The sequence below is a fragment of the Ictalurus punctatus genome, unplaced genomic scaffold, assembly GCF_001660625.3.
Source record: "Ictalurus punctatus breed USDA103 unplaced genomic scaffold, Coco_2.0 Super-Scaffold_100071, whole genome shotgun sequence".
In the NCBI taxonomy this organism is placed as follows: Eukaryota; Metazoa; Chordata; class Actinopteri; order Siluriformes; family Ictaluridae; genus Ictalurus; species Ictalurus punctatus.
The window spans coordinates 173,641-196,936 of NW_026521092.1; the positions used below are offsets into that span (position 1 = coordinate 173,641).

General features: G+C 40.3%; 1 protein-coding gene across 1 annotated transcript in view; it reads right to left on the reverse strand.

The window, feature by feature from the left end:
* clcn2c (chloride channel 2c) overlaps positions 1-23,296 on the reverse strand; it is a 75,587-nt gene that overhangs the window by 5,312 nt on the left and 46,979 nt on the right. The window contains exons 10-22 of the mRNA XM_053679204.1: positions 20,623-20,724; positions 20,237-20,321; positions 19,222-19,377; positions 17,279-17,348; positions 16,981-17,091; positions 11,528-11,741; positions 10,004-10,137; positions 9,042-9,223; positions 8,021-8,132; positions 7,842-7,906; positions 2,812-2,847; positions 1,193-1,297; positions 289-375 (exon numbers count right to left, since the gene is read on the reverse strand). Of these exons, the coding sequence (XP_053535179.1) occupies positions 289-375; positions 1,193-1,297; positions 2,812-2,847; positions 7,842-7,906; positions 8,021-8,132; positions 9,042-9,223; positions 10,004-10,137; positions 11,528-11,741; positions 16,981-17,091; positions 17,279-17,348; positions 19,222-19,377; positions 20,237-20,321; positions 20,623-20,724 (1,459 nt within the window). The remainder of the gene's footprint in view (positions 1-288; positions 376-1,192; positions 1,298-2,811; positions 2,848-7,841; positions 7,907-8,020; positions 8,133-9,041; positions 9,224-10,003; positions 10,138-11,527; positions 11,742-16,980; positions 17,092-17,278; positions 17,349-19,221; positions 19,378-20,236; positions 20,322-20,622; positions 20,725-23,296) is intronic.

The following is a 23,296-nucleotide window of genomic DNA, read 5'->3' on the forward strand; positions in this document are numbered from 1 at the left end:
AACAAAATGTAACAAATATTAATGAGAGAAAGTGAAAAACTGAATTTAAAGCGTATTTAATCTCCTCTTTCTCTGGAAAAGACTCGGAGACGGCGCGACTGTAACTGTTTCTTATTTAGATTTTCGATTTTTTCTCACTTTCTCACTCGGCCTCCCAGAATATCTGGCAACTAGCTAGCAAGCATCGACGTAGCTAAATCTGATAACATGCGCTAGCTAACTAATGGAAAGCAAATCAGGAATTTTATTGTAGATATTTATAACTCAGAAGCCGAAGAGTTCACTCACCTCCCGGAGTGATACGACCCCTATGAGGCGTCCGATGCTGGTGACGTAAGCGTGGTCCAAACCCAACAGAGAGAAAATGGTGTGCGTCTGAAAAACGGTGAAACACTGATTAGCTTTAATTCGCTCGGTGGTTGTGTTCCTGTTAAAAAAAAGAAGGGGTGGCAAAACTTTTGCGTCATTGCGCTCCGCTTATTAAAGCGATCGGTGCGATTAGACACTGAAACGTGATCTGACGGCCTTTAATTACCTCCATCAGGTATTCAATATTGTGATTAGACTTATTGCGTGTCTGCCTCGGACTTCACGCCTAGGGATTAGCGTTCCCATGGCTACATGTCTACAGCGTCATTACCGCGGCAACAGACAGAGGAAAGAGGGTTTTTTTAAGCAACCGAGGGCTGTAAACAGCTCAATGTAGAGAGAGACACGTGTGTGTGTGTGTGTGTGTGTGTGTGTGTGTGATGGATTTGTGCTAAAATCTCACTCCTAAATATTTAAAGAGCAGGATGGGGAAATTAGGCTGGAGGAGTGTGTGTGTGTGTGTGTGTGTTTTGAAGAGGATGAATGGAGGACATTAGGCACATCCATTGCTTGCGGCAAGAGGGAATGAGGTTTCTTTCTGAGTGTGTGTGTGTGTGTGTGTGTGTGTGTGTGTGTGTGTGTGTGTGTGTGTGTGCCCATTCGCCCACATGAGCGTGTATGTAATACTGCAGAGAGAATCTTAATGAACACTAATTTTCTCTCGCTGCTGGTGACACTGGAAAAAGTGTGTGAGAAATAAATCTCTGTATGTAGTGTGTGTGTGTGTGTGTGTGTGTGTGTGTGAGTGAATGAAGAATTAACACTAATAGGCACTTTACTCTGAGAATAGCACTAATAAATAAACACACACAAACACACGTACCTTGTGCAGTGAGGTGCGCTCCACCAGCTGAAAGGGGGCGGGGTCGATCTTACAGTTGTTGAAGTTGACCTGCTCGTCAAGCTGTTGCTCCTCCCACTCAGCGATCTAGTACAAAGAGCAATACAGTCACGTGAAAAAATAAGTACACCCTATGGAATTTAAATTTGATTTAAACATTTGATCATCCTTGAAACGGTGCCTAGTAATAAAGTTGATATACTTGAACAAAACCACAAGGAAAAATCGCTTTTTCAATCATTTATTCAACAGAAATATCAACAGATGCGATATTCTTCTGTGGAAAAAGTAAATACACCCTCGTCCTCGGACGCTAGTATTGACGCTAAATTTTGGGCTGGACAAATCAGCAGTTGTTTGAAATCTGTGCCACTTGTAGATGATTTTCCTTACAGTGGAATGATGTATTTCAAATCAGTTGGAGATCTTTTTAAACCCCTGGCCAGACTCACAGACATCCACAGCCTTGTTTTCTGGAGGCCTTACAGAACTCTGTAGATTTTGTCACCACACACCTCAATAACAAAGGGAACACCAGACACTAGATATGAGAGGGGTATAAATAAGACCGGTTCCTCCTGCGCTCCCTAATCAGGTTCTAATCACTGACACCTGATCCTGAACACTCTGGAAAAAAATGGTATGGATGCATCTCTAGATTTCACTATTCTTATTACAATTATTAGTATTAGTATTATTATTTTGTTAATATTACTGTTATCTTTAGAATAGTATTGCTATTTTGCCATCACTGTTAATAGTATTACTATTTTTACGGTTAATATTAGTATTGTTTTGCAATATCTGCTGTTATTATCGTTACTTACGTATTGTTATATTGACAATATACTGCTATTGTTATTGTCACTATCAGTGTAATTATTGCTATAGTCTTTATATTTTGTTGACATTAGTATTGATATTGTTAGTACTATATTAGCATTGCTATTATTGATATACTATTGTTATTCTTAATAGTATCGTTATTTTGCTGATTATTTTTGTTACTTTTATTATTAGCATTAGCATTGACCGACTGCTGTTACCGTTAACATACTTTTTTATTGCTATATTTGCGGTTTTCTTTTTATTGTTATTGTCCTTATTGATTATTTATATTATTTCTACTGCTGTTATTCTTCATAGTGCTATTATTACGCTGTTATTGTTACTGTTCTGTTATAATCGTTATTATCATTGCTACTATTATTCTCTATTACTGATATTTTCAATATTGATATTTGTACTGACATTTTCGCCGTTACCGTAATAGTCATTACTGTTAATGTTAGCATTATTACTGCTATTGCTGTTGTAATTACTCAGACTAATTTTAGTGCTGATTTTATTCTCACACTGTGAAAGGGCTCAAACCTTTTCAGCATATATGTATTAGTAAAGTTACCCACAATGCAATAGGGCAGGAAATGGACAGCTGATATACTAGGCAGAAAAATGTTTTGAGTGTGAGCGAGTGAAAGAAATAAAGAGAGAGAGAGCGAGAGAAGAAATGATAGATAATGACACTGCAGAGATGCATGTTATATAACTCCGTATGTGTGTGTGTGTGTGTGTGTGTGTGTGTGTGTGTGTGCTCCTACCTCTCTCATGGTCATGTCATCCTCCATGCCTTCCTCCTACAGAGATAACAAGAGTCACACACACACACACACACAGATTTACACACAGATTCTTTATATCTGGTAACCGTAGGAACTGTTGCTGGTGCCTACTGTCAAATAAGCCTAACCCTAACACACACACACACACACACACACACACACACACACACACACACACGATTACGGGCCTTAAATATACCATCGTCAGTACAGCGTTCACACCATTTCTTATTTTCTTACAATTCTCCTTCGTCTCACTCTGAATTCCCATAATCCAAAAATAGAATCGGTGACATCACTGCTCATCACACCATCCAACACACACACACACACACACACACACACACACTATTAATAATGGCTTTCTTTTTCTCTCCAGACCTCCTTACTGTGCTGTGTCAAATTCAAATTGAAGACACACTTGAATAGTACACACACACACACACACACACACACACACACACACACACACACACACACACACACACACACACACTTCTGTTTTTGTGATAAGGAAATCTTTTGGTTTAGGTTTTCTAAACCAATAAAATCTACAAAAACGAATACAATCTATAAAAACTAATTTGTGAGGACATTTTATTCTTTGTGGTGCTCATAAAGGGCAAAGTACATGTACACACACGGACAACCACATTTTTTTATATTTATTTTATATTCACAGTATCTGACAAAAGTGAGTACACCCCTCACATTTGTGTAAATATTTGATGATATCTTTTCATGTGACAACACTGAAGAAATGACACTTTGCTACAATGTAAAGTAGTGAGTGTACAGCTTGTGTAACAGTGTAAATTTGCTGTCCCCTTAAAATAACTCAACACACAGCCGTTAATGTCTAAACCGCTGGCAACAAAAGTGAGTACACGCCTAAGGGATAATGTCCACATTGGGCCCAAAGTGTCAATATTTTGTGTGGCCACCATTATTTTCCAGCACTGGCTTAACCCTCTTGGGTATAGAGTTCACCAGAGCTTCACAGGTTGCCACTGGAGTCCTCTTCAACTCCTCCATGATGACATCACGAGCTGGTGGATGTTAGAGACCTTGTGCTCCTCTACCTTCCGTTTGAGGATGCCCCACAGATGCTCAATAGGGTTTAGGTCTGGAGACATGCTTGGCCAGTCCATCACCTTCACCCTCAGCTTCTTTAGCAAGGCAGGGGTCGTCTTGGAGGTGTGTTTGGGGTCGTTATCATGCTGGAATACTGCATACTGATCATGCTCTGCTTCAGTATATCACAGTGCAGGCTGGCATTCATGGTTCCCTCAATGAACTGTAGCTCCCCAGTGCCGCAGCACTCAGCAGCCCCAGACCATGACACTCCCACCACCATGCTCGACTGTAGGCAAGACACACTTGTCTTTGTACTCCTCACCTGGTTGCCCCACACACGCTTGACACCATCTGACCCAAATAAGTTTATCTTGGTCTCATCAGACCACAGGGCATGGTTCCAGTAATCCATGTCCTTAGTCTGCTTGTCTTCAGCAAACTGTGTGTGGGCTTTCTTGTGCATCATCTTTAGAAGAGGCTTCCTTCAGACCAGTTTGATGCAGTGTGCGGCGTATGGTCTGAGCACTGACGGGCTGACCCCCCACCCCTTCAACGTCTGCAGCAGTGCTGGCAGCACTCATACGTCTATTTCCCAAACACAACCTCTGCATATGACGCTGAGCACGTGCACTCAACTTCTTTGGTCGACCATGGCGAGGCGTGTTCTGAGTGGAACCTGTCCTGTTAAACCGCTGTATGGTCTTGGCCACCGTGCTGCAGCTCAGGGTCAGGGTCTTGGCAATCTTCTTATAGCCTAGGCCATCTTTATGTAGAGAAACAATTCTTTTTTTCAGATCCTCAGAGAGTTCTTTGCCATGAGGTGCCATGTTGAACTTCCAGTGACCAGTATGAGGGAGTGTGAGAGCGATGACACCAAATTTAACACACCTGCTCCCCATTCACACCTGAGACCTTGTAACACTAACAAGTCACATGACCCCGGGGAGGGAAAATGGCTAATTGGGCCCGATTTGGACATTTTCACTTAGGGGTGTACTCACTTTTGTTGCCAGCGGTTTAGACATTAATGGCTGTGTGTTGAGTTATTTTGAGGGGACAGCAAATTTACACTGTTACACAAGCTGTACACTCACTACTTTACATTGTAGAAAAGTGTCATTTATTCAGTGTTGTCACGTGAAAAGATATAATCAAATATTTACAAAAATGTGAGGGGTGTACTCACTTTTGTGATATACCATATATGTACCTAAAAATATATATGTGTGTGTGTGTGTAAATGAGTGAGTAGATTTTCATGTTTGTCATTTTAATTATTTTGCTTTTAATTCAACTGAATAGCTAGTTAAACTAGGTCGTTACTTAGCTAGCTACTGTAATTAAAGTTATACATCATTTCATTTTTAAATTTCTGGCATAAAAAATATAACTTTGAAATTAATATCTTTGAATAAATTGGAAAAAAAACACTTATTATGAACATTATATAAATATATTGATAAAATTCTAAACTCTAAACTATAGAGCTTAGATGAACGCAAGGCATTATGGGAAACTAATGCTCGCAATCTCTATACATACAACGTTACATACAAACGGTCAGGTATGAAGTCATAATGGATGACTTAGCATGCTACTGGGATATGGTGTACAATGCCGGTTCTGACCTTTGACCTTCAACATATGTTCATTTTTATGCTTAAAACATATTTACAACAAGATTTTCAGCAATGCCAATTAAGAGTACTAGATGTTACAGCGTAATCGAGCAATAATGACTTAAGATTATTTCAAAGTTCACAGGCTTGACATCCATTTCAGTGTAAAGTGGGCGGGGCATTACCATTTATTACCTGTAGGTGTCATTAGCAACATAGCGTTAATGTGAGTTAATAAGAAATTATTTATAAAAAAGTCTCTTTTCCACCCAAAGTTAGCAATCTCAATGAAAATGAATGACTAATGTACAAGAATGAATACGAATAAAGTAACTGAACAAAAATGCAATCAAATGAATAAAAATGAGTGAAATCCAAGTAAAATCTCAGTTACACATTTGTCAAAATGAATATAATTTTACATCTTGCCATTTGAAAAACAACTAAATCATTTAAGTTTATTAACATACTAAAAACACGTTCATTATTAGCAAATATTTGCATGTCAACAAAGAAAAATAGAATTTCTGAATAGAAATATTGATCAGTTTGATCCAATTAGTTAGTTAAGTATCAATATATCGTGTAGTTATTTGTTTGGCATTTTATCTGATCATTTAATATTGCTAAGGTAGCGATTAATGTAAAATGTTAAGTAATTAAATATCTAATTTCCAAGTATACTGGTAGATAAAATATTACTAATAAATATTATAATAAAATATTAGTTAACTCAGTAATGCCTTACTCTTTGCAACTTTGATATTCAAAGAAAATGTTTGTTTGGCTAACTAGCAAGCAATATTTAGTATGTTAGCTAATGCATGTTTGCTGTTAAAATTCAGTATGTCATATTGTCTACGTATCAACAAATTTGGTTAATGGTTCCTGGTCCTAAGTTACTGGTTATTACTGTAGCTACAATTTGGATATGGTATGGAAGTTTATTTTTTATTTATTTATTTATTTTTTAAAAAGCAACGTTACATATTTTTAAAATTAATATACTTGTATTAGCATACCCTTTAATGTTATTAGTTAAAATATTTCAGGTTTATTTGTGTGGCTCATGCACAGATGAACTAGATCAAATATATATTATTGTAAAGTTATAAAATAAACTTAAACGCATCTCGAGAAGACACAAGTGATCAAATTAAATAAATAAAACTTTGTTGCAGCATAATTTTGAGTAAAATGGCAGCAATAAAATGTTCTATTCCAGTATATTTTATGTCGGGTTAAATGGTATTTAAAGCAGCTGAATATTTGGATATGGTATGAAAGTTTCTTCTAGTAAGGAATAGTATATATTTTTTTAACATTGTTGCAGTTTAATATTAGACTTTTATCAAAAGTTTTAACAAAATTGTTAGTTTAAATCATAAACAAACGACTTATATTAAATGTAGACTATCCAACATATAAATGGATCTAATTTTGCTGGAATATGCTCAAAACACGCAATTTTAATTCTTATTGTATTTTACATTATTGACTATTTAAAGTAGCTAAAAAAAATTGGATATTAAATTATATTAAATTATATTAAATATTGGATATTAAATTATATATTTTTCCAGTAAGAAACATTTCATATTTTTAACATTAGTATAGTTTAATATTCTTTTAATGTTTAAGCTAAAAAATTCTCATAGATATAGCTAAATATCTTTTATTTTTTCCCGCATGTATAATAAATGTGTAGAAAGGTTTTATTAGAAAATACGCCGTAAGTAAAGATTTCCTGCTCACAGTCTCAGCATTAAATTCATTCCATTTCGACTCGACATTTCAACTGCTCTGATTTCGACGTCAATTCAAATGTCAAGGTAGCTGTAAAAACCCTGCAAACACAAAGAGCAAGGAGCTATTCGCTTAAAATTCTGGCAGTTCATCAGGTCAAAGGTCAGGTGCAGGCATACAGATGGACAGCGCTCGAGATTAGACATGGAGGCGAAATGGCTGGTTGGATGGAAGTCGCGTTTCTCTTGGTGTTATTTTTTCGCCAGCTTTATGGTCAGGGGTTCTTACCGCCACTGATATCCTCACACGCTTGAGCTTCCTGTGCTCAGGAGCCACAGAGTTCTCCAGGTTATAGATCTTCCATCAGGAAACAGGGGGCAAACGTTAAGACAACGCAAAGAGAACGTGATAAAAACCTAACGATTAACAGCTGAAGAGCATCACTGCGAGAGACGTGGGAGAAAATCAAGACTCGAGTGCAAGTGATGTAACTGGTTTGTAGTAGGGGTTTGGTGTGTGTGTGTGTGTGTGTGTGTGTGTGTGTGTGTGTGTGTGTGTGTGTCATACCTCCGCCCCTTCAGTATCTGGGTGGGCGCAGAAGAGGCTTTTTAAGGCGATGCCCGAGTCCTGTCCTGGTGGGAAGATAGAAAGCTTAGTTATGTGCATAGTCACTCATACGTCTGCATGTGTGTGTGTGTGTGTGTGTGTGTGTGTGTGTGTGTGTGTGTGTGTTTGTGTATATGTACTTGAAGGTATCTGTGAGCCTCTATCCACAACTGATTGTCTCTTCAGTGCAGGTTTTAGTGGTTTTTGTGAGATGGAGCTAGGAGGAGTGAACGAGGATTCCTCAGTAGAGATCTAAAAACAAACAAACAAACAAACAGATAAATAAAAAAAACAACACACAAAAGATTTTGAATATAATTAGCACTTTTCACTGCATCAATCTGAAGAAAAAACTCCCTACTTTAAAAATAATAATCTCACAAGACTTCTATGGAAGCCCTAAAGCATATGGATGGATGGATTAAAAAACTAAAAAACAAATAAATAAATAATTTAAGTAAAAATAAAGAAATACTTTTTATTATCATTATACATGATTATATTTATTTATATATTTATTTTGTTTATTTTCATTGCAACCATTCTGCCTTGTGTAACATTATTTCCAAAAAGGGAAAAATGATTTCTCCCAGCAATTTTTATTCCTTCCACAATATTTCTTTCCACTGTAGAGTTACTAATAAAGAGAGAAGGATGTTGTGTATAAACCAAACAAAACGAAACAAATGAAATTACGCAACGCTGCAATAATTTGAGAGTTAAACAATGAACAGAATGTTTGGAACTAATCAGTACAAAATTAATCCTTCGAAAGCTAACGTTATCAGAAGTATAATCAACATTTCTTTTATTTTAAAGAAAAAAAAAGCAAAAGAAGATAAAAGTATCAAACCAAAGCATAAAATTGTAATTACATTTTTTAAAATGTAACACATACATAAGACTTCTCCTACAAGAAATTATATATATATATTTTCCCCCCAATATTTACATATTATATAAGATAATAATAAAATAATTAACACGTCTAAAAATTTCATGTTAAAAAATTAAACAATGCACCTGTCTAAAACAGATTTTACAAATTAAAAAAAAAAAAGTGTAAATTTTGCACAAATAATTCAACACAAACACTTGGCAATGAACTTCTGTGATCCGTAAAGCTGGCCGTGACCCTTAACCTTTGACCCTAGCACTGACCTGGAAGCGGACTTCCTGGTTGACCTTGTGCACATTCTCCTCGCTGCTGTGTGTGTCCGAGTGTTTCTTCTCGCTCTGGGAGCGCTGCCGGAGGAACTCGAGTCTCCGCGGCCGGCCGAGCTGAATGGACAGCAGCGCCTGCAACTGAGCGCGCTCAATCGAGCCCAATAAAATCATCGACTCTGCAGGAAAAACACAAAACTTATGAGTAAATTACGTCAAAACAATAATTTCTTTTAAAAAAAATGTAAAGAAGTTTATCCAGTTTTACAGTTTAAATGATGAATTTATCATCGCTAACTAATGTAGATTCAAGGGATTTTTTTAAGGGGATATTTAGGGAAAAAATAAATCAGTTAGTTGGGCGAGGCTTGTTTTGTTTCTAGTACAGAAGAACAGCAGCTCACACAAGGTGATTTGATGCTAATTTGTGAAATATGAAATTTTTTTATACTACTTAGTAGTTCTACTGTTTTAAATTTGTTGGATTCTAGCAAAAAAAAAAAAAAAAAAAAAAAAAACTATTAAAAAGAAAATGTGACACCACGTGAGCTCTCTGAAAGCCCTGAAAAGAAAGGTTGTTTAAATTAATAAATAAAAATAAATAAACATACGTAATTTCCATTTTGAAGAAATTCTAGCAGCATTATCACTATTTTTAGATATGAAAAATATACAAACAAAAAAATCCCATTTTATTTTCACTGTTGATTTGAATGATATTGCATGTAAAGGGACGTTTATTATTTTTTAAATTCATTTCCAGCAGCAATTTTTTTTTTTTTATCATTTCAGCTAACTTAGTATTTAAAAACAGACAGTACAGAGGGAATCACTTTTGGTTACTGAGGTTAAGTTTTAGGTTTAAGTGCAGCACAGAGTTAATTAGCTGCATTAATATTTATGTCAATGGAAGGTCCTCACAAGGATAGTAGAACAAGTGTGTGCACATGTGTGTATACCCGAGGACTCGACCAGCGCGAGTGTTTTGAGTCGCTCGGTGAGCAGGACATCATGCAGGTCTCTGTAAGTGCAGTTCAGCGTGATGAACCTCACGTCTCTCACCATGATGTCCTCCACACGAATGTTATATTTCCTACACAACAACATTTTACGCAGATTAGCACAGAGTAACACTCTTCAGGAGATGCTGTTATAGGACAATAATCAACGATGGGGTGTAATGAAGTGGAGCTACTGTTATCACCCCAGAACGTCGCATCATCCTTTTGATCAGTTTATACTTAGATTTGATGCTGGTGAGAAGTTAGTCCCTGTTGTCACTCACGCTATAGCAGCTAGAAACAGTCGTTCCCTCACCAGACTCTTTTTCCTCTCTCTCTCTCTCTCTCTCTCTCTCTCTCTCTCTCTCTCTCTCTCTCAAGTTAATAAGACAAACAAACAAAAAAAACCCGTAGCTTGTCATGTTCTTGAGAAACCGCAAAGTGTAAACTCCTCTGTCCTGAAGATGTCGAAAAACTTAGTTACATCTTTACCTCTGACTGTTACACAGTACTGACACGCACTCGTTCCATAAATGCTACATAAACATCTCCTTACAAGAGGAAAACGTCACCGTGTCAAAATGTCTGAATCTGTTTCTGTTTCCTTCTCACCAGATAGACAAATAAACAGCAAACGAGCATTCGCAACTTAAATATAAATAACTTCCACAACACTTAGTTCACCTCTGACTCTGTGTGTGTGTGTGTGTGTGTGTGTGTGTGTGTGTGTGTGTGTGTATGCGTGTGTGTGTACAGTGACAACTTGTATGCAGCTTATCTTGGAAAAACACCTTATCAGATTTAAAATACTGTTACAAAAAAAATAGAAAAAAGGTGTGTACACCTGTGTGTGTGTGTGTGTGTGTGTGTGTGTGTGTGTGTGTGTGTGTGTGTGTGTGCGCTCTGCTGACTTATGTTTAGTCCTTCGTCCTCAAAATTTCTGGTCCATACAAACAAAAAGTGCTACCATCACAAATCACACAAGCTTCTCTCTGGCTTAGGTGAAATGTGAATGACACAGACACACACACACACACACACACACACACACACACACACACACACACACACACAGTACTATTTCAATTTGCAAGCATAGCACATATATACACAATGACAGTGTTCCCTGAGGATCTACACACACACACACACACACACACTCTAAATAATGTAGCAATAATACAGTAGTTTTTCCCTATTTTTCACCTTCTTCCATTAAAGACCAAAATATAATCATCACAGAAACAATCCATCAACACAAAACTACAACAAATCCTAACACACACACATACAAGCATGCAGAAATGCGCACACACACATGCACGTACAGAGTCTATAACTGAACTCTTGACGTATATAAATAATATCCACAAAACCGTAGTCAGAGTCTTGATAAACAGAGGGCAAACACACTGTGTGGGTGTGGATGGATGGATGGAGAGATGAATGTGAAGCTGGATGGATGGACGAACGGATACTCACTCGTGGTGTCCCCAGCCGAGCTCTGGCAGGTACGGTAGTTTTTTGATGCGTATGATGGAGTCGTAAATCGAAGGCTGGAGGCTCTGAGCCACGGCATTGGCTAATATAACGGCGATCATTATAGGGAGAATGTGACTGATCTGTCCCGTCAACTCGAACACGATCACTGCTGTGGACACGGTGTGTGTTACGGCTCCGGATAAGGCCGCCGCACCTACAAGCACACACACACGGAAAGAAAAAAAATTACGTTCAAAATTATGGCATCTTACAGGCAGGTCGTTATGGTCAGTAATATTTACAGCAAAATATTACACCACAGTTCATACAAGATAATGATACCGTGTGTTTTACAGTAAAGTTAACAATACTGTGTGTAAAGGTAGTGATGTGTGTTTTACAGTAAAGTTAATGATACCATGTGTTTTACAGTAAAGGTAATGATACCAATACCGTGTGCTTTACAGTAAAGTAAAAAATACTGTATGTAAAGGTAATGATGCTGTTTGTTTCACAGTAAAGTAAAAAAAAATACTGTGTGTAAAAGTAGTGATGTGTGTTTTACAGTAAAGTTAATGATACTGTGTGTAAAGGTAATGATGCTGTGTGTAAAGGTAATAATACTGTGTGTAAAGTTAATGATGCTATGTGTAATCTAATGATGCTGTGTGTAAAGGTAAAAATACTTTGTGTAAAGTTAATGATGCTGTGTGTAAAGGTAATGATGCTGTGTGTAAAGGTAATGATACTGTGTGTAAAGGTAATAATACTGTGTGTTTTACAGTAAAGTTAATGATACTGTGTGTAAACGTAATGATGCTGTGTGTTTTACAGTAAAGTTAAAAATACTGTGTGTAAAGGTAATGATGTTGTGCGTTTTACAGTAAAGTTAATGATAGTGTGTAAAGGTAATATTACTGTGTTTTCCAGTAAAGTTAATGATACTGTGTGTTTTACAGTAAAGTTAAAAATACTGTGTGTAAAAGTAATGATGCTGTGTGTTTTACAGTAAAGCTAATGATTGTGTATTTGACAGTAAAGTTAACAATACTACAAAAGTTTTTGATGGAGAAGAATCTGGGGTCAGGCCCAGATGAATAACAGTCTGTGACGACAGGCCGGTGGCTGGCGCACAAAAGGGAAAGAGCGCTCCTCCCGCAACTGCCACTATGGTGCTGAAAAGACAGCTCCGCTTCAGCACCACCGAGGTTTTGGACAGCCGGAGAGTGCGTGGTTGCGAGGCAGGGCTGCCGACACACATACTGCTGGCAGCTAATAATCAACGCTGCCGCTCTCCACCATCTATCAGCCGACGGGAGAGTATAAAAGGGCCATCCTCCGCTAGAAAAGGGAGAGAGGGCTCCCAAGGCATGCATAACAATTTGTTTTGTGTTTCTTGCAGAGGACTCAGATGCAATGGAGGATTTTGCCCGCGGCGTTGCCTAACTGCAGAACGGGATCTCAGCCGCTCGGGAAGGCCCCAGCACGGCCCCAACACCTGAGCACTTCACCTCACTGCACCTCCTTTGCACCCCACACCCTCACAGAATTTAAATAAACTCTGCACGTTTGCCCAATAAATGGTCTCGTGTGTCTGTGCTAAGCCCACCGCTGTCTAGGTTCGAGGGTGGTGGAAAAAAAAAAAAAAAAAAAAAAGAAACAAAAAAACACATCGCATAAATAAATAAATGGATCCCATGCTGCAGCACCTGATGGAGACCAATCTCCAGCAGCAGGCCGTGACATAGCAGCTCGCCCAAAGCCTGCAGGTTGCAACCCGGAACTTCTGGCCCAGAAAACAATGACCCCTGCAGCCACCACACCTCTCCCTGACCCCGGCCGAGAAGCCTGGCGCCTTCTTCCCCACCTGACCCTGGAGGACGACATTGAGGCCTTCGAACGGGTCGCCCACCGAGAAGACTGGGGCATTGAAGAGTGGCCATGCATCCTCGGCCTGATGCTCTCCGGAGAAGCGTGCATGACATACTATGCCTTCTCTCAGCGGACTACGGAGAAATAAAGAGGGAGATCCTAGCATGGCGTGGGCAAACCCCCCCACCAGGCAGCGGCGGAGTTCCACCAATGGAGCTACAGGCCTGGAGCCAAGCCACGCGGACAGATGAACACCCTCCTGCGCATCACCAAGAGGTGGCTCCAACCAGACCAGTACACCACCACCGAGGTTGCAGAGAAGGTGGCCATGGATCGGTTCCTAAGAACTCTGCCGCGCACAGAATGCCAGGCCGTGTGGATGCAGGCTCCCAGAACGTCCAAGAAACTAATAACCGTTCTTGAACGTGCCTTGGCCACCCTGGAACTCGGTAGGGAAGGACCCCTAAAAGGTTCCCGCCACACCGGCACGAACGCCAGTGCTACGCGGAGATGGAAAGAGTAACCGAACACATTGCAACATCGCTATAAAACTGGTGCTCCTGTTCAGCCATGTGGGGATCCTGAAGGACATACTGACCGACCAAGGCATGCCTTTTGTTTCAAAACTAATCTAACTAAACTAAACTGATCTATGTTGGCTGTTGCAGGTAAAACACCTGAAGGCATCCGTCTACCACCTACAAACGGATGGGCTCTTTAAACGGTTTCACTGAACTATGAAGCGGATGCTGTGCCAGGTGGTAGACGAGGAAGAGAGGAAATGGGACCTCCTCGTGCCCTACATCCTCTTCGCCATCCGGGAGGGCCCCCAAGCATCCACGGGCTTCACACCCTTTGAGCTCCTCTTCGGATGGCAACCTCGAGGACTACTAGACGTGGCATGGGAAGCACAGCCCTCCACATTCCACTTGGTCTTCGACTAAGTACAGGAGCTGCAGGAGAAGATCAACCGAGAGGCCCTGATTGTCCAGGAACATACGAGAGCCACCCAGGAGGAATAGAAAATGAAAATAGAAAACCACGGGAGTTCCAGCCTGGCGATCGGGTACTCCTGCTAGTGCCAAACAGCCCCTGTAACTTCCTAGCCCACTGGCAAGGCCCATATACCGTCCTCGAGAGGAGGGGCGCCGTAAACTATCGCCTGCAGCTCGCCCGGTAGGCGAGCGGTGACAAAAACGTACCACATAAACCTGCTGATGAAGTGGATGGAGCCAGCTCCAGTACTGTCTGCGTTCCCACACAAAGACAGGAGCTGACTGAGATGATGCAGCTGGTCCACCACGAGATTAAGACCTGTCTGGGAGTGGTGGTAAGACAATGGCCCTATCGTGTCCCAGAGGTCCGCCGCAAGGCTTTCGAGGAGAAGGTCGGCCGGATGCTGCGAGACAACATCATAGAGGAGTCCGCCAGCCTCTGGTCCAGCCCCATCATGGTTGTGCCGAAGCCCGACGGAAGTATCCGTCTCTGCAACGACTTCCGGAAGCTGAATCAGGTCCCAGAGTTCGACAGCTATCCCCTCCCCCGAGTGGATGACCTAGTGGAGCAACTGGAGAGGACCCGGTTCATATCCACACTGGACCTGACAAAAGTTTACTGGCAAGTAGCGCTAGCCCCAGAGACAAGACCGAAGACCGCCTTTAGCACAGCAAACAGCCACTGGCAGTACCGGGTTCTCCCCTTTGGGCTAGACGGAGCATCCGCAACGTTCCCACGGCTGATGGACATTGTCCTGAGACCCCATCATACATTCACCGGCGTACCAGTACTGCATAACTCGGACTTCACTCTTCCGTTCGCAGTACACAAAGATGCACCCGAGACCGGGCTGGGCACCGTACTCTCGCAGACCTTCAACAGAGAAGAACACCCGGTCCTCTACATCAGCAGGAAGCTGTCCCCAGCTGAGAGGAGATATGCTGCCAGGGAGAGAGAGGCCCTAGCAATAAAGTGGGCCATCGAGGAGCTGCGCTACTACCTGGCCGGGTAGCACTTCACTCTGGTGACGGACCACGCTCCACTGCAGTTTATGGCCAAGACCAAAGACACTAACGCCAGGGTAATGCGATCGTTCCTTTCGCTGCAGGACTTCTCTTTTCAGGTCCAACACCGGGCAGGCAGTAGGCTCAGAGCTGAGAGGGGGGCAGGGTTGTACTGTGACGACAGGCCAGCGGCTGGTGTACAAAATGGAAAGAGCGCTCCTCCCTTGAATGTTAGCTGACAGCTAATAATCAGCGCAGCCGCTATCCACCATCTAGCAGCTGACGGTAGAGTATAAAAGGTCCATCTTCCGCTAGCAAAGGGAGAGAGGGCTCCCTAGGCGTGCATAACAATTTGTTTTGTGTTTCTTGTAGAGGATTCAGATGCAACGGTGGATTTCGCCCCCTGGCTGCACCCGCGGTGTTGCCTAACTGCAGAAGGGGATCTCAGCTGCTCGGGAAGGCCCCGGCAGCCCCGAGGATGACACTGGCGCCTGAGCACATCACCCCACTGCGCCTCCTCTGCACTCCACACCCTCACGGAATTTAAATAAACTCTACACGTTTGCCCCATAAACAGCCTCTTGTGTGTCTGTGCTCAGCCCACCGCTATCTAGGTTCGCTACATAGTCCACTCTCACGCTCGCTCTCTAATAATTGCATATCAATGGCTCAAGCCTCATCTTCGCCTTGTGGCCCATTACCGCCTCAGGTATAATTTCCACAATTTCTTTAAAGTGCAGTCCATCTTACAGCTCTGGTTTACAAACCTTTTACTTCTTACTATCTTTAATGTTCCATATTTGGTCACAGTTTCCTGTTCATGATAAAGTTATTTGATTGGTTCCTTTTTTCTAGCATTCCTCCGATTCTCGTTTCAACTCGATACGTTGTGTTTTAACATCTAAACTATAAACCTCTAAATTATATAACTTGGAGGTTTATAGTTTAGATGTTAAAACACAAAGTATCGAGTTGAAGCGAGAATCGGAGGAATGCTACTCAACCACTGAATTTAATAACATATAATCTCAAACCAGTACATTTTTATGGTCAGGACAGCAGACATAAATGCTGTATAATAATAATAATAATAATAATAATAATAATAATAATAATAATAATTTTTTAAAATTTAGTTTACAGAGGTTAACAGAACAAAACAACTAAATAAATGAAAATATAAAAAAAAGAAGAGTGCATATGGACAAAACCTGCAGGAGAGCAATGCTGAGGAAAGATGTTTTTTTTTGTGCAGCTGCAGAACTGTCTGTTCACACACAAACACAAACACACTCCGAGTAAACACAGAGATGCTAATGGGTTTTCAGCAGGAGTCAGAGATGAAAGGCTCTCATCAGTGAAAATGTGGGTGTCTGAGAGACATGTTGAGCAGGTTCTCAACATCAGCGAGACAAACACACACGCTGTTGTTTTTTGCTGCTTGGATGACCTTTACAGACGTTTTAGTTTTTTCTAAGGACCAAATGTCCCCATAAACAGGCGTGTAACGTGTTTTCTAAGTGAGTGAGTGAGTGTGTGTGTGTGTGTGTGTGTGTGTGTGTGTGTGTGTGTGTCTCTTACCCACTACAGCATATCCTCCTGGTACAATTGAATACACAACACCGTCTGAGTGAATCCCTTCAGGAAACCAAGCAGCCATGCTCTCACCTACCAACCGGCCGAAAGCAGCACCTGATACACACACACACACACACACACACACACACACACGAGTTACGTAAAGTAAGACGATGATTATCTTTAAGGGATGATGTACGGCAATATATAGACTACAACTACTACTATCACTCTTGCTCTTTACTAACAGACACACACACACACACACACACACACACACACTTTGTCCTTCCATACATACCGATCACAAAGACGGGCATGAAAGCACCACAGGGTACGGGGATGGTGGTGGCCAAAGCCGACATCCAAAACTAGAGAGAGAGAGAGAGAGAGAGAGAGAGAGAGAGAGAGAGATAGAAAGATAGAAAGACAATGAAAGCAATAAATATTCATATAGTACAGTACATATATGAATAAAACAATATAAAAGATCTCATCTTCTCTTCATCCATGCCCTCATCCAACTTTCTGTCCATCCTTCCATGCAACAATCCATTCTCCCAATCCATCCATCCCTCCTTCTGTACATCTATCTTTTCCTTTATATGTATTATTATGGTACATTTTTGTCTGTTATTTTAGGTGCCAGTACTTTTGGAGTCAACTGTAGACTGAGTGAATGTTGAGAGATTGACATAAGGCTCTGAACTTTATACACATCTTCTCTCTCCAACACACACACACACACACACACACGTTAAAGGTCCCACTTCCTCCACAGGACACACAGGGCACTGGTCCCCATGGTGACACTGACGACATGACTTCCTGCGCTGTGACAGGTTTCGCCAGGCTTGGTGCAGGTTGCCAAGGTAACAAAAGGTAGGTACCAGTAGATGTGGGAACATACAGTTGCAAACAAAATTATTCAACCTCCATTGCAAATCAGGTCTAATGTCAAACTTTACAGAATTCGACTTGTTCATTGCAAACAGCTGAATCAAAAGCTATTTAAATAGTTCAACAAAGAACGCTTCAAGTGTTTCCCCCAAATTCAACTGAAAATGCAACTTCTAATGATTTCTCCAGTCTCAAAATTATTCACCCCCTTAAATAGAATCCCTCACAACAGCACAAATATGCAAAACAGGTGTTGTCTCAAGCACACCTGATGCCAAGGGCTTCGTTAGTTGCAGCAAGTGTGCTTGAGCTGGAACACATGAAATACCTGAACTGAACTGGCTAGGCATGAAATTCCTGGACGGGGCAGAAAAAGGAAGCTATCGACGGCTGCAAGCAGATTTCTGAAAAGGCAGGATGTGAAAAACCCTCGAGTGACTGCAAAAGACCTGTAGCAAGACTTGGTGGCAACAGCGTTGAGGTTTCAGTGAGCATAATAAGGCGTGTACTAAACGCAGAAGGTTTCCAAGACGTTCACCACTACTGACCCAAAAGCACAAGAAATGTCGCTCAAAATCATATAAACCACAGAAGGTTTGGGATTCTGTTCTGTGGAGCGATGAAACAAAACTGGAACTTTTCAGCTCGATGGATCAGCGGTACGTCTGGAGGAAGAAGAATGAAGAAAGAACACTCTGTCCACAGTCGAGCATGGTGGAGGCTCGGTGATGCTCTGCGGCTGCTTTACATCCTCCGGCACTGGAAACCAGCAGCACGTGGAAGGTGAGATGGATTCATTGAAGTATCAGGAAATCCTAGGAGAAAACATCACGCCGTCTGTGAGGAAGCTGAAGCTTCAGGTCACTGGACCTTCCAACAGGACAATGATCCCGAGCGTACCTCACATTCCACCAAGTCCTAGAAGATTCTACAGGGTCATCACAGTCACCTGACTTGAACCCCATAGAAAATCTCTGGTGGGATTTGAAGAAGGCGGTTGTAGCACGCAAACCCAACATTACTGAACTGGAGGCCATTGCTCATGAGGAACGGGAGAAGTTTCCTCAGGAACGCTGCCAGAAGCTGGTGTCTGGCTAAGGATGGATCTAAAGATGCTCGCTATGAAGGGGTTGAATAATTTTGAGAATGGAGAAATCATTAGAAGTTGCATTTTTAATTGAATTTGGGGAAACCGCTTGAAGCATTCATTGTGTTGAACTATTTCAACTGCTTTTGTTTGATTTGTTCATCGCAAACAGCTCAAGTTACGGGAAGGAGTTGTGGGTGTATTACAGTTGAAGAGAAGATGATGGAGTGGTGGAGAAGACGCCAGCGTGCACGTACTTTCATCACAATGAAGATGACGAGCGTGACGAAGACGTTGACCTGAGGGTGCTTCCAGGCTGCAGCGTGACCGTCGTACTCAAACTCCTCAGCGATGCCCTGCTTTGCCCACGTGTGGTTGTCCAGCAACGTCACCAGAGACTCCTTCTGGGTCAGCTACAAACAGGCAAACAGGATGTGGTCAGAGTCATTAACAGCTCCAGACTGAGAAGAAAAGACTCTTCAATCTTTCTACCATCTCAGTTATTAATACTGTACGTGACCGCATACTTGTTCTTCTGTCTGTGTGTGTGTGTGTGTGTGTGTGTGTGTGCGCGCGCTTTTGTGTTCGTCATCGCCTGACATGCAGCCACTTTATTGAGTACTTTATTGGCACAGACAAAAGACTGCATCTGAGTCACTCTCTCATTAAAGAAAGAGCGCGCGAGAGAGAGATGAAAAAAAGAGAACAAAAAGAAAGAAAAACAATGTGAGAAACACAAGCTGTATAAAAAAAAAATAGGAGAGAGATGCATGCTTCCCTCATCCACACATCTCTCTCTCTCTCTCTGTGTGTGTGGTGACTCATCATCCTTTTCATCACCTGTCCTTTTCCTCTCGATGTTTTTTTCCTTCCTCCACTTTCTCTCTCCCTCCATCGGTCAGTGTCTCTAGTGCTATAGAGATGTTCGTGCAAGTGTAGCATACAGAGTGTACCACACAGAGTTTCCTGTGGAGTGGAGTGTGCAGGTGTAGTGTACTAGGTGTATATGGATCATGTCCATCATTGGTTTATGGTTGTAGATGTGTAGAACAAAGACGACGATAAAATGATTTATTATTATCGGTTATAAATCGTGTACAGTAGCACTACTTGTATTGTTCTCTGCTTGATATATCACTTTACTTGTATTTCCTCATTTGTAAGTCGCTTTGGATAAAAGCGTCCGCTAAACGAATAAATGTCAATGTAAAGGAGATGTGGAGGTATGTGTGTGTGTGTGTGTGTGTGTGTGTGTGTGTGCACGTCAGTTACCTGGCCTGCCATGAACTGTCCAAATCCAGGAGGAAACGTCAATGTGGAGATCAGGAGGGTGACGAGGGCAGGATACAGAAGACGCCTAAACACACACACACACACACACACACACACACACACACACAATTACACACAATCTTTCCCTTCTGTTGTAAAATAAATCTCTCCTTGGCTATGTTACATTTCAGTGGCAATTATATTACTCATCGTACCCCCCCCCCGTAATTGCACACAGACAGACACTTTCCCTTCTTTAGTAAAATGAATCTCTACGTGGTTGTTACATTTCAGTGGCAATTATATTAGTCATCGTACTCCCACACACACACACACACACACACACACACACACACACACACACACACACACACACACACACTCACTTCTTCATGAGGAACTTGTTGATCACCTTCTGCTTCCTAATGAACTGGACGATGAGTCTGTTCAGATAAACGAATAGAGCGCCGCCGAAACCACTCGCTATCCTGCACAGACACACACGTCTGAATGTTTTACTCCGGTCTGCAAACAGAATCTCCATTACACTCTCACACTAAAACACTGAAAGTTCAGTTCCGTGGTCGTATGCTAATGAACTGGATCACGTCCTGTGTTGGAGTGGATTCGCTCAGTCAGTTGTGCGTTTAGCTGTTCAGACGTGTGCGTTTACCGTCACACGGAATTAAGCCGAGCGGCCGTTACACAAAACTACCGTGTTTACAGACGGCTGGGAGTGTTCATATGACGTCTGTGATTAAAACAAACAGAAATAAACAAAACCATTGGGGGAAAGAACGAAAAAAAATTAAATAAAAAATAAAAATAAAAAAAAAAAGGGGAAAAAGGCTGCATTGGACTTTTAGGATTGAAGTTTGTTCAGCGAAGCATATTAATGTAGACAATATCGGTGTTAGTCTTGAAGAAAACAAGGCAGATTACACCATGAATAATTTACTGTGTTGAATAAAACGACATTTAAAAAAAAAAAACCAAAAAAAAAAAAAAACACAACAACCACAAAGTAAGTTGAAGATTCTTGATTTTTTTTATACAATTATATATATATATATATATATATATATATATATATATATATATATTATATTATATTATATTATATTATATTATAGGAGATTATAGGAATTAAAAGTAATTATAAATTCTATACAGGCGCACCTAAAAGGATTTGAATATCGTAGAAAAGTTCATTTTCCCCCCATAATTTAATTCAAAACGTGGAACTTTGATATATTCTCGATTCATTACACAAAGTGAAATATTTCAAGCCTTTTTTTTGTTTGTTTTAATCTCGATGATTACGGCTTAGAAATCAAAAATCCAGCATCTCAAAATATCAGAATAAAGAATTTATACTACAGAAATGTCGACCTGATGAAAAGTACGTTCATTTATGCGCTGACTGTGGAGACTTCACACTGGACTTCAAGCAGCTTGGGTTCTGTTCCTCTCCACTCTTCCACCAGACTCTGGAACCTTGATTTCCAAATGAAATGCAGCATTGACTTCCATCCTCCCCGTGATCGTGTGTGTACTGACCCAGACTGACAGATTAAAGCCTCAGGAAACCTTCACAGGTGTTTTGAGTTAATTATCTGATTAGAGTCTTCTCAGGTCGACATCTCTGTCTTATAAATTCTTTATTAGAATAATATGATGATTTCCGTGAGCTGTAAGCCGTAATCATCGAGATTCAAACAAACAAAAAAAAAGCTTGAAATATTTCACTTCATGTGTAATGAATCCAGAATATAAGTTCCACTTTTTTTTTTTTTAAATTAAATTATGGAAAAAGAGAACTTTTCCACAATATTCAATTTTTTTTAGATGCACCTATTGATACATTTAATATTTAAGAATTATAACAAATAATCATATAGTATTTAGTAAATAATTACAAGATATATGACATGGTACATACGAAAGGTCTTCAATGTATAGCGAAAACAATAGAATTAGCCTTGTTCCAATACTTTTGGAGGGGACTGAACTTATAGTATATATATATATATTAAATAAATATAGAATAAATTGTTATAACAGTAAATAATGGCAGTATACAGTGAATAATTACAGCATAATTTAAGTAACTATAAAATCAAAAGAACTATATTCTAAACAATTAAATTATATGATAGCATGATATATCTTGATTTGTGCACCCCCCCCCCCCCCCATGGTTATGTCCATGATGTCTGTATTTGTCACTTTTAAGTCAAAAATAAAAGTTATTACAGGAAAGTGATGCTGAAATAAAGGAAAGGCATTAATCACATGACTTCCTGCAGTTAAACATGATTAATGTTGAAGCTAAATTAACCAAAGAATCTGGAGAAACTCGGCTCTGATAAAAGTTTCATCTAAATTTAAACAAACTCTAAATCCGGTTCTGGACGCTGCACATTTTAATTAGAACGCTCAGAAAAAGATAAATGAACTCGTTAATCATGACAACGAAAGTGACCAAAATAAAATAAATAAACAAACCAACCTTCCTGGAGAAACAGAGCACGTCGTAACAAAGTCGTACATTTCTTCCTTTATTGTTTTTTGTTGTTGTTGTTTTGTTTTTTTTAAACAGAATGTCTACTGATCTCATTTAATTCGTTTAATGAGATCATTAAGATGGACAGATAGTGTTTTACTAAACTAGAAAAAAAACTAGAAAAATAAAGCATGAGTGGAAAGTAAAGAAAAGAAGAGAGAGAGAGAGAGAGAGGGAGAGAAGGGGGTTCCTGAACTGTGCACTTACATGTGTGTGTGTGTGTAAGTTTAAAGCGGAGTCTCTGATTGGTTGGCTCTGATGCCGGTTGTGACATCACTAACAGCAGTTAGATTTCAAATTCTGGAGAGTTCCATCAACGCATGTCTCAAAAATATTTTACACTTTAAAACTAATAAGAGTTTCATGGCTTCATTTTCTCGCAGACAGACCTCTGAAGCGAGTTTCTTCATTACGCAGATTAAACGCATTCATTTTCAAAACGCTGTCGGTTTTTATCTGCCAGTCAACGGAATTTTCTGTCTGCTGATGTGGGG